This window comes from Calidris pugnax, unplaced genomic scaffold (assembly GCF_001431845.1).
Source record: "Calidris pugnax isolate Ruff unplaced genomic scaffold, ASM143184v1 scaffold518, whole genome shotgun sequence".
Lineage (NCBI taxonomy): Eukaryota > Metazoa > Chordata > Aves > Charadriiformes > Scolopacidae > Calidris > Calidris pugnax.
Window position 1 is genome coordinate 286,625 of NW_015091362.1, and position 13,479 is coordinate 300,103.

At 39.8% G+C, this 13,479-nt stretch overlaps 1 protein-coding gene across 4 annotated transcripts in view; it reads right to left on the reverse strand.

The window, feature by feature from the left end:
- RALGAPB (Ral GTPase activating protein, beta subunit (non-catalytic)) overlaps window positions 1-13,479 on the reverse strand; it is a 65,629-nt gene that overhangs the window by 24,378 nt on the left and 27,772 nt on the right. For 2 of the 4 annotated variants that reach the window (XM_014961185.1, XM_014961183.1), the window contains 8 exons: window positions 12,292-12,493; window positions 10,776-10,943; window positions 9,620-9,734; window positions 9,233-9,380; window positions 6,798-6,862; window positions 6,476-6,608; window positions 4,317-4,438; window positions 1,643-1,825 (listed from right to left, as the gene is read on the reverse strand). In XM_014961185.1, the coding sequence (XP_014816671.1) occupies window positions 1,643-1,825; window positions 4,317-4,438; window positions 6,476-6,608; window positions 6,798-6,862; window positions 9,233-9,380; window positions 9,620-9,734; window positions 10,776-10,943; window positions 12,292-12,493 (1,136 nt within the window). Of the gene's footprint in view, window positions 1-1,642; window positions 1,826-4,316; window positions 4,451-6,475; window positions 6,609-6,797; window positions 6,863-9,232; window positions 9,381-9,619; window positions 9,735-10,775; window positions 10,944-12,291; window positions 12,494-13,479 lie in introns of all 4 variants that reach the window. The other 2 variants (XM_014961184.1, XM_014961182.1) reach the window with 1 other exon arrangement.

The following is a 13,479-nucleotide window of genomic DNA, read 5'->3' on the forward strand; positions in this document are numbered from 1 at the left end:
AAGCTTTGAATTGCCAACAGCTTTCATAAGTAAAATGTATCATGATCTCTCATTCATCAAATGAACAATAACAATACTGTAAAACTACACAGCAAAGCTTCAACAAATCTATTACAGGAGAGGCCAATACTCACAAAGCCACAGATATGACTCACAAGTGTTGCTCGTTACAAAATCATTTGCTGAAAATATTTGGATGGCTACAACAAAAGTTCACATCTCATGGCTTGAGCTATAGAATAGCAAGGGACATGTTCTCATGGACACATAACTGGCTGAAATCTGAACACTGGTAACTGGTCCTTTTTTACCACCAGAGACAAAGCAGCGTTCTATGCCTTGGCCTGTGTCCTTCCTTATATTCATAACTGATGTAAAAAAAAAGGCGATGAGGAAGATTAAAGTTTTCTGACAGCAAAATTAACTAGCGTCAAGATGCAAGGACTGTACACAAAGAACTACAGAAGTTTACAGTGTTGGCTAGTAAAATAGCAGGTGAAATTCAAAGCAAATACAAGATGAGGCACCTGGAAAATTGCAATTCTAATACTTGCAAACGCAATGAAAGGTTCCCTCTGACTATGACATCTCAGGAACAAGATACTAAGTGTCCAGTACATACTACACACAGTATGTAACACTGTCTCAATATACAGTGATAACTAAAATAAACAAAGAATCTAATGAAGTATTTACAACTGAAGAAACACATACTGTTCCCCATGCAACAAAACCATCCTGTCTTAATCACCTACTGCCATGCCAGTGTCCCAAAGCACATGCAGAAAGCATCTTTAAATCAAGTCCTGCTCGTCAGTTTTCAATTTTCATTTTTAAAAATATACAGATTTTTACATATGCTATAGAATATATAAACAAAATATAAAGATACATAAAACATGTTATATATAAAACTATAATAAAATTGTATAGAATACATTTTAATATACATTATATATAAAAAATATAGAAAGATCACCGAGCTGTCTCTGCAGAGACCAACAATGCAAATATGCACTCAATTTTTTATTTTAAAAATTCAACTATCGGGACAGAAGGCTGTTGAAAACATGCACCTTTCATTTCCTGCTCTTTTCAAGGTTCCCAGGCACATTCCATCTTGGATTGAGCTACACCTTGCTCAGCTTCTAGAAAACTGGTTTCTTGGTGAAACAAACTATGATCATCAAAACACTGGCATGAAAGGAATTCTGTTAAGTCTAGAAGATGCTTTAGTCAGGTAAGAGCTGAGATAATAGAAGAGACATGGCTTTTAGTGAAGTTTATCTGCAACAGGTAGCTATGCTATATACACGCCATTAACTCTTGTATTTCTCTTTTGCTTTCTGTTTTTTCAGGTTTTCCTTTCTTCTCTCTTTTTCCAGTTTCACAAAGCAGCAAGAAAGATCAAGACATTCTTAGAAATACAGAAGTTAATTTTAAAGCCAAAAACATTCTTGGTGAGTAAAGAGCAGAAATCAAAATTCAAAACTATCTTGCATGGAAACTAGTTTTGAAATTCCTAGTATACTTTTGAAAATTAAGAAAACCACGTTATTTTAAAGTATCGTGAACATAGAGGTCGGGCACAAAAGGCATTACAATTCGGGGTGCTGAAAATAAATACACCAGAGACTCTTACCTTCTCATCCAGCATGTCAGGGTGCTCCGTGAGCCAGACGCAGAGGCACTGGAAAGCCGCCACTATCATGGAGTGCAGGTCCCGGGAGTGGAGCGGGGCCGGGCGGCTGCACTGGTACACGATGTAGCTGCACACCGAACTGATGGCTCTCTTCCGATCAGAGCAATCCACCGCCACCCTCACCTGCGCGAGGCAAGCAGGAAAGGATGAGAATTCCTCCACAAAAATCCTTCTGAGAAGAAATAGTTTTTAAAAGCATTTTTAAATGCAGTTTTAAAAAACAGGAATAAACAGTTGAGCTCTTTTACGATTACAGCTTAAAAGCTGTGGGTCAAAGTATTTAACAGTGATGGATATTGAAACCCAAAGGGAAGAAATGATGCCTTGAGGTGCTACCATATTGCACAGCTTGGTTTCCAAGAGCCCGAGTGTGATCAATATGGTTTGATAAGAAACTAAATGAATAAAGTAGTATCTGAAACTTATTTTCAACAAATATCTCTCTCCTATAGCAACCCATTCTTTATCTCTGAGAGCCCACTCACTGCCAAGTCTCCCTTCCACAGTGCTTCACTCTGCTCGCATAACTCCACCAGGCACATTTTGTCTGCATAGTAACTTTCACCAGGGAAAAAGGGACAGAAAACCCATTCTGAGACTGGCAAAATACCATATAACTCCTCCCCCAAAACTCACTCCCCAAACCCCCAGCTTCTCTCTCAACTCAGGGTGTCAGGGAGGCTCCAGGCTGGAGGATTAGTGAAGAGCCTTGTACGCTGAAGCACAAGGATCTACGTCATAAAACTGACTACAGAACTGAAATTCTCTTTTCTTCCCAATCTGTGACTCGGCACAGGAACAGTCAGTTAAAGCTGGATTTAGTGTTGGAATGGAAGGATACAGGCTCTTTAAGGAAGGACAGGCAGGGGAGAGAAGGAGGGGGTGTCATCTTCTATGTCAACGGAGTACATGGAACTCCACCTGGGGATGGATGAGGAGCCAATCGAGAGTTTATGGGTCAGGGCTAGAGGGGGAACAGGGATAGGTGATATTACAGTGGGGGTCTGCTACAGGTCACTCGACCAGGAAGACTGAGTGGATGAGGCCCTCTGTAGACAGATAGGAGAAGCCTCATGTTCAGAAGCCCCCGTCCTCATAGGGGACTTCAGCCACCCCGAAATTTGTTGAAGGGACAACACAGAGGGGGATAAGCAATCCAGGAGGTTCCTGGAATGCATCAATGATAACTTCCTTCTCCAAGTGGTAGAGGAGCTATGCTGGACCTAGATCTCAGCAACAAGGAGGGAAATGTTAAGCTCAAGAGCGGCCTTGGCTGCAGTGACCATGAGATGGTGGAGTTCAAGATCCTTCAGGTGGTGAGGGCAGTGCACAGCAAGCTCACTACCCTGGACTCCAGAGAGCAGACTTTGGCCACTTCAGGGATCTGCTTGGCAGAGTACGGTGGGATAAAGCCCCGGAGGGAAGCAAAGCCCAGGAAAGCTGGGTGATACTCAATCATCACCTTCTCCAAGCTCAGGAGTAATGTATCTTGACAAAGAGGAAGTCAGGAAAAAATACCAGGAGGCCTGCATGGATGAACAAGAAGCTCCTAGAGAAACTTAAACTCAAAAAGGATGCCTACAGAAGGTGGAACAAGAACAAGTAGCCTGGGAGGAATACAGAGAAACTGTCTGAGCAGCAAGTGATCAGGTTAGGAAAGCTAAATTCCAGCTAGAATTAAATCTGGCACGTGTATTTCAAAGAGATCTCTCAGGCTGCCAGGGTAGGAAATGCTGAATTGTCACACCAGGTCATCGTTGCTACTGTAAACACACTGGACTTTTGCTTAACGTATATCATGAAGTCCAGCTTGGGGACAAGAGTTCTCCAGCAGAAAAAGGCATTTTACTTCTCATCAAAAAAAAAAAAAGCCCCCCACAGTAGCTTCATTTCAGTTATTTGCTGTTGAGTCAAGGAACTGCATGCAGATAAAGCTCTGAAGAATGTGACACCTTCATATTAGAAAATTGTGATAATTTTCTAAATGAGAAGGAAGGGGAAAAGCAGATACAACACTTACAGAAAGGGCAAGTAAGTTGTTTGATACCCTGGCATGTTTGCAATTTGACAATGAACAGCAACAACACCTCTTGTTTTTAAGTCTGGGTACACAGTGGACAGACAGACCAGCCACCTAACCAAGCAAAGCTATGATAAATGGTTCACAGTGGGACTGAAAACTAACAGTCCAAGCCCCTACACTGCTACTGGAAGCTTAGTGACAAGTTTTTCCTCAACTGTGCAACCTAATATGGCAGATGCATCCCCTGTAGTGTAAAAAACAAAACCTGTCACACATGGGAATCCATGAGAAAGGTTAGGAGGCATCCAGACAGCTCAGCAAAACCAGGAGGAATCGTACAGAGCCATGTGTATCTGAACAAGCCACCCTGAACTTGCCAACAGGTGTCTACAGGCCAGATGTCATTTGAGACACAGAACATTCACATGAGGAGAAGATAAAGTACAAAAGGAGCACTGCTCTTCCTCATGTCCAAACAGAACATTTGCTGACTAATTCACAGACATCTGTTTAGTGGCAGAATTTTCACCTACACAGGACTATGACCACGCTTTGAAAAGAGGCCAGAGCACTCACAACTTCACCTCTCACCTTTGCCAGTCCAGACAGCAGCTCCAGTGCAGCCAGGGAGATGCTCATGTCCTGCCTCCACTGTGAGTTGAGTCTTTGGGTTACCAGGTGAATGCTGCGGATCAGTAGCCCAGCCGCTGTATCTGTATTAAGAGCTAGGATATAACCCCAATAGCATACACCACAGGGAGGGAAAACAACTAAGCATTAGTGACAATAAGCAAAGCACAGGCACAAGCCAAAGCAGGCACAATACACACATAAAATTATACACAATCCCATAATCTAGACATTTAGTTGGTCACTTTTCCACAGGCTTACTCCCTTATATACACTACACATTATACAAATACATTCAGACTAGCTTATCCCAATTTAAAAAAAAAAAATTTTTAAAAGACATTTTGGATAATCCAGCACTCTCCTGCATTTCAGCAGCAGAACAGCTAGCTTCAGGTTTTGCTATTGTTTGCTTTGTACTTAAATTGCTGTGATGTCTTGAAGACTCAGAAAAAATTAGGCATTGTAATGTATATTAAACATTAGCACCTGTGTATATAGGCATCAGTAATGAACCAATAGAGCACATGTAACTTCAGATATCTATGCCAGAAGTTACCCATTCTTTCCATATATAGTGTTTAATCAAAAGTTTTATAAGTTAGATTAACGTAGATAATGAAAGAATCAGTCCCGGAGAAAAAGAGATGCAATTATTTCTAGACCTTTAATTTCCCTGAACCTCTAGCGTAAAATTAAAAATAGAAAATGTTTTTAGTATCAGTTATTCTCATTTCAAAATATTAGGAACATAAATACTATACATACTTGTTAAAACTGAAGTAGGCAAATTAATTGCAGAAACAAAAACTGCTAAATGACTAGTTATAAAAGAGACATGAGAACTATGACAGCTAAGGTATACTCTTCCCAAAAATTAAATCATATTTAACACTCACAAGCTAAGTACAATGTTACACTAGTACCAGGGTTTAAGTGTTTGCTACAGTTAAACAATAAAAATAGACCATTGTGTTTTCAATTTTCTCATTCGAAGCATCCAGCAGAAACACAAATTCTTTTCACAAATTTCTGAAAACCTTATCTTCTATGCATAAGAAATTTTCAAAACCTAATAAAATGAATATAGTACAAAAATACCTTTCAAGTTATGTTTTAAAGACTTAGTAAGTCAAATATTTAGAAGATTTTTTTTAAATCTTACAAATGGATATTTCTACAAGCACTTGTCAATGAAAACCCATATGAATTAAACACACAATTTAAATAGTGAGCTGAAAACTAGCAGTTTAATAATTTCAAAGAAACTAATCCTGTAGGGAAAGCACCAAATGTTTACATGAATTCCTAAAATATAGTAATGTCTTTCCTGCTAATTTCCCTCCTCTCCTTATTTATAGAACTAGAGAAAAAAAAACCAAACATTTTTGGTTGGCAAGAACAGAGCTGTCAGCGTAGGCTACAACACAACTAAGGCGATCTGTTCTCAGGTTGCCTTCATCAACATCACTCAAACTGATGAAGACCAACAGAGCAAATGAAATCCCAGGATCTCATTTTCGGCCAGATTACCACACAGAGATTTAGAAGAATGTAGAGTTTTATTACCAAGATTAAAAAAAATGCACGGTACAAGACATAGCAAACAAAAGTTAATTACTAAATTCTCTTGTTATAACAAATGACACATCAAAAGCATTGTGCTTACTTGCTCTATAAAAACATGAGTCCCTCAAATGCTCTTTAAGTACAGTTTAAGAAAAGGTGCTGCAAAAGTCAGGTAAGCATTTAGAATGCTACAAAAATGAATGAAGCAATTAATTTACACTTGGTGTACATTTGTTCAATTATCGTTCATCTAAACTGAGCGTCTTGAAAACATAAGTTGAAGTAAGGCAGTTTGCAACACCTTTTTCATGAGCTCTTATACTCTTATTTTTAAAATGTTAGCAGAGTCCTTTAGTAGGATTAAAAACCAACCACCTAAAGGGCACATATGAGCACAAACAGGCAATAAGCAAAGGGGCCATCCACCCCGGGTTCAAAACACCCCTGTGCATTAATGTATTAGCCAGAGTTAGGAACAGGGAAAAAAAAAAAAAAAAAAAAAAAATCACCCTGGCATATAACGACAAATTTTTCAGAAGAGCTACCCTTACCATAATCCCTCAGGAGGGCTTGTGCTGGTCTCTCGCTGTCTGGTGTTGTGGGCTCTGTACTGCCTCCGCTTGCAGTGCTAATGCCACTGTTAGTACGACTGTGGCTTTTGAAGAGGTTATTTTCTGCACCATTCTGCAAATTGAAAGTCAAGTTTGAGCGATGAGAAGATTTTTCTGAGGAGAGTTCTCTATACCAGAGAACGCTCTCAGATACAATGGAGAAAGATGATCAAACCTCAAATGCTAACTGAGCACCTTACAACAGCAGATAAAATGAGTAATGCATGCTTTCTGAAGTGAACTTCAGAAACAAAATACTTACCGTTTCCATCTGACAGCCAATGGCTTCTAACAGTGCTGAATCTTGAACAATATTTAACATTGCACCTGAAGAATCAGATATAAGAAGGTAACTATAGACTGCAGTAGAATATTCACTGTTAAAATTTACAAAGAAACACTGAAGGTCTAAAGTACAGGATCGCCATCCTGTTTTATAAAAACTCTTATAAAGAGTTCTACAAAACATAGGATTTGCTTCAGGCGTAGCCATTTGAAGCAGATGAGAGCTGAGAAAGTGCTTTCAGCCATTTTAAAAATGTTTTAAAGATAAATTACAGAAGGATTTTGGTTTCACAGAAGGGCTGGAATCATTCCTTGTCTCCCATCAGATTGTGCTGATTTAAAAACTCAGGTTATATTTAGGGATATCTATTGATTCTGTGAATAAAATAACTCTTTTTGTTAGATAACAGAGAGCTCAAGTGAGCAGCGTAGCCCAAAGCCACCTCAAGAGTTACACAGTGCTGGCCTTCGTTATGTCCTTGCCTGGCACAAAGAGGCTCCCTTCCCCAGTTTGCCAACCACCAGCTTGCCTTTTGTCTCCTAATGGCCAAACAAAAACATGTTCTCAAGTCCTAATGAACTACCAGTACATACAGCAACCTGCTGGAAGACGAACCGAATGATGTCTGGTCCATTCAGCAACCCCTAGGACAGCAGCACAAGGGACCATGCTTATTCTCGTGCTGATCAATGACCAGTGAAACAAACCCACGAACCACTGTAGCACAAGTTTTATTTTTACAAGGACATTTCTCCCCTTGTCCCCCTCCAAAAGTATACCCTCACATGAAAAATTAAAAAAAAAAATTAAAAAAACCTAAATCAAAAACCACCCAAATCAAATCAAGCTAATACTTGCATAATTTATAATCTGTGGGTTTGCTAAAACATAAAACCAATTTCCAAAATTAGGAGGCCAGTTCACAATCGAAGAGGGGATACAGCAAAATTCTCTCTATCTTGAAGTCATCCCCAGCCTCTCACTTTCTGCACTTGGTTTTCCATCAGTGCCCAAAATAGTGTATTGCAAAAGCCAAAGCACTAAGTGCAGGAGTAGCCACCCCTACTGCACCCACACCAGCCCCAAGTAGTTCTCTCTTCTGTCTTGGGAGAGATAATTACACACAAGGGTAAGACACTGTTAAATTAAAATTGTCAATGCATCCTGGGTGCCTTAATATGAACAGCCTGTTTCTGCTTGGCAGCATCACCCTCAGGCAATGAGGGAAGCAGCAGTGGGGATGGGGACCTGTGACAGGCTGGCACCGACACACTTGGTGGCATCAGTTTTAGAAGAAGCCAGACTGGTATGGACTATCATGGAAAGAATAATGGTAAAAACCATTCAAGGCAGAGCACCTCCCCAGCCAGATGCAAACGTCAGCTCACGTGGTGGTGCAACCCTCTGCACACCGCTTGGAGGATCGCTTTGAAACCATAGATATCCTCGTCGCTTCACCAGCATCAGTTGCAAAGCAGTCTATCAAATTATTCTCCCCTAATCTTCCGCTAGTAAAGGAACTATTTCAACCACTGCAAGGAAACTTCTTGAAGGTCTTTGCACACTAGATTTGTTTCCCTTCATTGCTAATGCCATTTTCTCTCCCTCTCCTGTTAATCAGACAGGTTCTGTCTCCCAGAACAAGGCAGACACCCATCACCACTGTGAGTCTGTCTCCTTAAACAGACAAGATGACAGTGGTATTGTAACTAGTGAAGGACAAGAACACCATAAGGTGGAAAAAAGCACTTCTAAAGAGAGAAAAATAAGGAGGGGAGTTGAGTAAAAGGCAAGTACATTTTTACTTGTCTGAAAATATATTTAACTTGACAGATTATGGACTATTCAAGCTTTGAACTTCTAGTTACTGAGTATTCAAAATAATGTTAATACACCCATTACCTCAAAGAACAGTCTGTTGCCAAACTACGATGCATCTCCAGACTCTATTCCAAAGCTTTTGTCTGAGGATTTACACAGTAAACAAATGTCATCTGTATTTTGCAGTACTGGACCACCCGTCACCCAGTATTTCTATTTGTTTCTAGGATTAATCATGTCAAAAAATAAACTATTCCCTGTAACCTATTAGTCAAGAATACTTCCTAGTATTAAACCATTTTTTCCTGTTTTCATTCCTAGATATGACTGACTTTTCCTGCTTGAACGTGCTTTACTTCCACCTCTACTGTTATTCCACATTTATAAAAAGATAGAGATTACTTTAACAGAACTGTGAGGCTTTTCAAGATGTTTTCATAGTATAAGGAAGATTATACAGATGACAACCTGCCAGGAATTTAATCTTTTTTCTTGCAAAGGAACACATTACTAATAATCCGTATTATTGCAGGACAGATAAGACAGACACTTCTATAACACAGTTAATAAATTAAAAAAGCTGAAATAACCTAGTATCATTTGTGTGTTGTTGGGATCTGTTTCCGTTTGCAAAGCTCCTATAAGTATATTCACAAGCCTCAGCTTCAAGGAAAGGAAGGTTACTGGCTTATCATACGTTGAGCTGTCATCATTGCTGAATTTCCCCTCCAGGACAACCTGAAGGAAAAATACATTTGTTTCAGTACGAATTAGAGATTACAACAGTACTGTTTTCAAAAGTCAAACATCCACAGCACACATTGCTACTGACAATGAATATGACTCTTACACACTTGCTGTAAGAACTTCCGTGCTAAACAGAACACCAAATACAACCCACAAGTCATCCAAATCCCACCTCAAAACAACCAGGAAAACAAAAATGGAAATGCAAAACAAAGTGGTAAGTTTACTACCTCGGACTTTATAGTTCCAAAATGATGGGGGAGAGGCAACAGAGACAGCAAGATGTTAATCGAAGCTCTTCTTAGCTCTGTGGGGTTTACATAGATTTTAAACTTTGAGAGTTCTCTGCAAATCAAAGCATCATACAGTTAATCAAATTTTCACAGGAATTTGGAGCCAAATTTAATTAAGTTAAAATTAAATATATAGAGCCACCCAGTGGTATTAAATAATTTGCAGTATACAATGTAGCTGTTTCTTTCTAGGCTCTGGATGATTTTTTTTATTTTTTATTTTTAAACAGCAGCAATAACACAATGAATTCATGCAGGAATCACTTGCCAAGAATTCTGTACCCTATATAAAAGCCATATAAAAGCAATGGTCTGATGAAAGTATTATTCAGACACTGTATTTTCAAAACAGCTGGGTTTGGTCATGAGCCTCTACTGGCTTATTACAACTCAATTCCCCCCCCTCCACCCCGGACTATCAGAGATCCACAGAATGTGCTCATGCCCATATTACAGCTACTTAGTGAAGAGATCACCATATTTTGGTAGTCACCAGCAAATTCTTCTAACTATAAGACCTATCCAAAAGAAGGAGTGGCTCAGATTTAAGCACAGAAGATAAATATTTTAGGCATAACTTCAAAAAATCCAGAAATCTATAAAGTTCTCATCAGTGAGGCTCTATCTTCTGGTTTCAGAACCTACTCCAATTTCACCCGCCTGTCTAAATTATCAATTTTTCTATTTAATGATGTGTAAGATTACTCTCACTGAATTCACTGAAGCAACAGACGCTAATGAATATCCTGTGAAATTTTACTTAAAAATCAGTATGCTTTCAATATATTTGAGCCAAATCACTTCTTTCCCATTTTCTTACAGATACCACTTTCCATCAATGAATATATAGATTACACAACTCACATATGTAATTTAAAATAAACACTACTATTGCTTTAAAGAAAATAGCATTAACCAAAACTGAAAATTAAGAGCTGATAAAGTGCCACTATCATCACCATCAAATACATACACACTATAGGGCCCACATTAGAGAATTCCTTCAGTGAAAACCACTCAAGAATGACAGAAACCCCAGAAGAGAAACACTTCCCCACATTTCTGACAATTTTATACGGAAATAGCAATTTACCTGTCAGGTAAAATAGTTTCAAGAGCCGAAATGAAATAAGGAACCACGACATCAATCCCTTTCAGGTCACAGCAGAACAAAGGAGGGGAGTTTAGAATAACACTGGCAAGAACGGGGTGGCAAACGAAATCTGCTATCTGCAAACCCTGAATTAAAAGCATGTAAAATCTGACAAAGAAAGATAAGATTAAATTATTTGCATATAAAATGCATCAGCTTCCCACATGAACAAGAACGTGCAGCCACAATTTGATCTTTTCTACATAAAATAGAGTAAGTTTTAAAATCAGAGCTAGGAAGCGTTCATACGAGCATTCCCCCCCATGTTACTTTAGTGCAAGCAAACACACCGAAGCAGCTTAACAAAACCCCTTCACAAATGACACATATTTCATGGAAAAAGCCAGTGCAGCATGGTTTTACTGAAACCTCCGACTGGTTGCACCCCAGGGGGTTACTAACAGAGCTTGGACCATGTGCCCTCCCACTACTCCCCTCCCCATGTAAGGATGGCAGCCTTGCCATCTTGCCTTTGATTCCCAAACACAACACTGAAATCTTTGGCGGGAGATGACGGGACACACAGACAGGACACTGATTAACAATTTGGAAAATGAGACCAAACATAACCATTATAACCAGTTCAAATGAAAAAAACATCAGGGCAGGAACCTAGCGGGCCATCATCCTAAAGCAGTTGGTTTCTTTTGCAGTTTCTTGTTAGAGAATACTTATGTCCCCTTTATTTTATTTTTTTAAAAGGCTTGCAAACACAAGAACTATCTATACACAAAACACTACAACATGCAAGAAATAAACTAGTTCAATCTTCCAGGAAGTTTTGATGCCATTTGGGATAAGTGTACCCAAACTGTTTCAGAGAGTGATGATTTAAAGTTGATTCTCTGCCTCTAACCTTTGCTATCTCACTTTTTAACAAAAAATTGGAAGAAAGGTACACTATAAGGCAAGAATGCCTTATTTTATTAGAAACAAAACTGAAAACAGAGGTAGATTAGAACGCAATTGTTTTAAATAATGGAATATGAGCACATTTCTATATGTGGGCCTATAAAGGGAAAAAAACCCACCACCACAACTACATACAATCCCAGTGCTGTGGTGTTTGACAATGTAAGACCCTTCATGGTCTAAGAGTGTGCAAAGTCTTAGTCTGCACACTTATTTTTTTCCATCTGAACAATATTCAGTGAAAACTTGAAAAAACCCAAGAATACAAGACACAATAAAATATCAAAAAGACAGTGATCCTTCCAGCTGGGAGGCACTTAAAGTGACTTCCCTTCAACTAGAACTTGATGAAAACCCAATGAAACCAGCATCATGAGAGGACGAAAGGAAATCACTGCTGGGTTCAGCTGGGGGTGCCCACGTACAGCACCTGAAGGCTGACCAGGCTTTTCTGAATTGCAATGCAGGATTCACTCACTGAACGCTATTTGCTGTGAATTAATTTGTATCATAAAGTTATAGCAACCGGAAGAGAGGTTAGTACCGGGATAGGTAAGCTGGTAATATTTCCTCCCCAGTCTTCTTGCTACAAAATATCCTACAGAGTGTCCCGCATGCCTCTGCCCGTCCCGCTTCATAGTTGTCCGGGAATTCACTCGCATCGAACATGGGGTTGGAAGCCATCGTGTCTGTGGACATCTGCGATCCCTTCCGGCGAAACTCCACGCTAGCTTGGGTTGCTATAGCTGGGAAGAGAAAAAAACAGCATTTCACTGTGTTTGTTAACATATATAATAGGCTCATGGGATCCTGGACACAAAGATCAAGTCAAATTTAGCAGTTATCATGAAGCTGTTAGTTCAGTATATTTGAGTCAGTGCCTCTGTTTAGAAAGAATCTGAGGGTGTAACTAGCTTATTTCTTTGACAAAACCTGACCTTCACATTCTAGAGCCTGACAACTTCTGCTGCAAAGAGTACACCTAGATCCAATATTAGCTACCTACCCTCTCTGTAGGACAAGGATCTTCCCTCACCTAGTTCTCATCTCCAGAAAAAATGAAGTATCACCTTGCCTTGCCGCCTTGAAACACCAAAAAACATTTGAATGGTGCCATTACTGTGACTTCCAAGCAAGCACTTCATGTTCAGCTGGCCAACTAATCTCTTATGCTGCTCTCAACACCGAGCTGCTTTGATCCAGTTTTGTTGTATAAACATACTTATTAAAAAAATTCTAAGGACCCATATCAGAAAGAGAAGTTTGCTGAAACCCCCTCTCCCGATTTGGTCCCTCTCTCCTCACATGACTACTGAAACTGCCCAATAAATGTGAGATGAGCCAGCCTCCAGCCACAGCCACCAGGGGGGCTGCCCCTCTCCTGCTCCCTCTCCCACCACATGCTCCGCTAAAGCCTCTCAGGAGGGACCCCACTGTTACCCACAGGGGACCTGGCTCTGCCAAGCTCCCTCCCTGAAGGGTGGTTCTGCCACTCCAAGCCAGTTCAATTCACGCCTTTCTAGAGAGTTCTGTCCCCCTTCCACACATCCCTATCAGCTGCATATGATGCAGGAGGCTACTTGCTCGCCTGGCTTCACCCTTCCTTCCAGAATGGCAAGCAAAAAAGACACATTGCTCTCAATGGGTTTATTATTCTTTTTTTCATTTCTTCCTTGGACAACTTCACTCTTGGATTACTAACTGCAGAAAAAGCATATCCCTTCTTATTTTT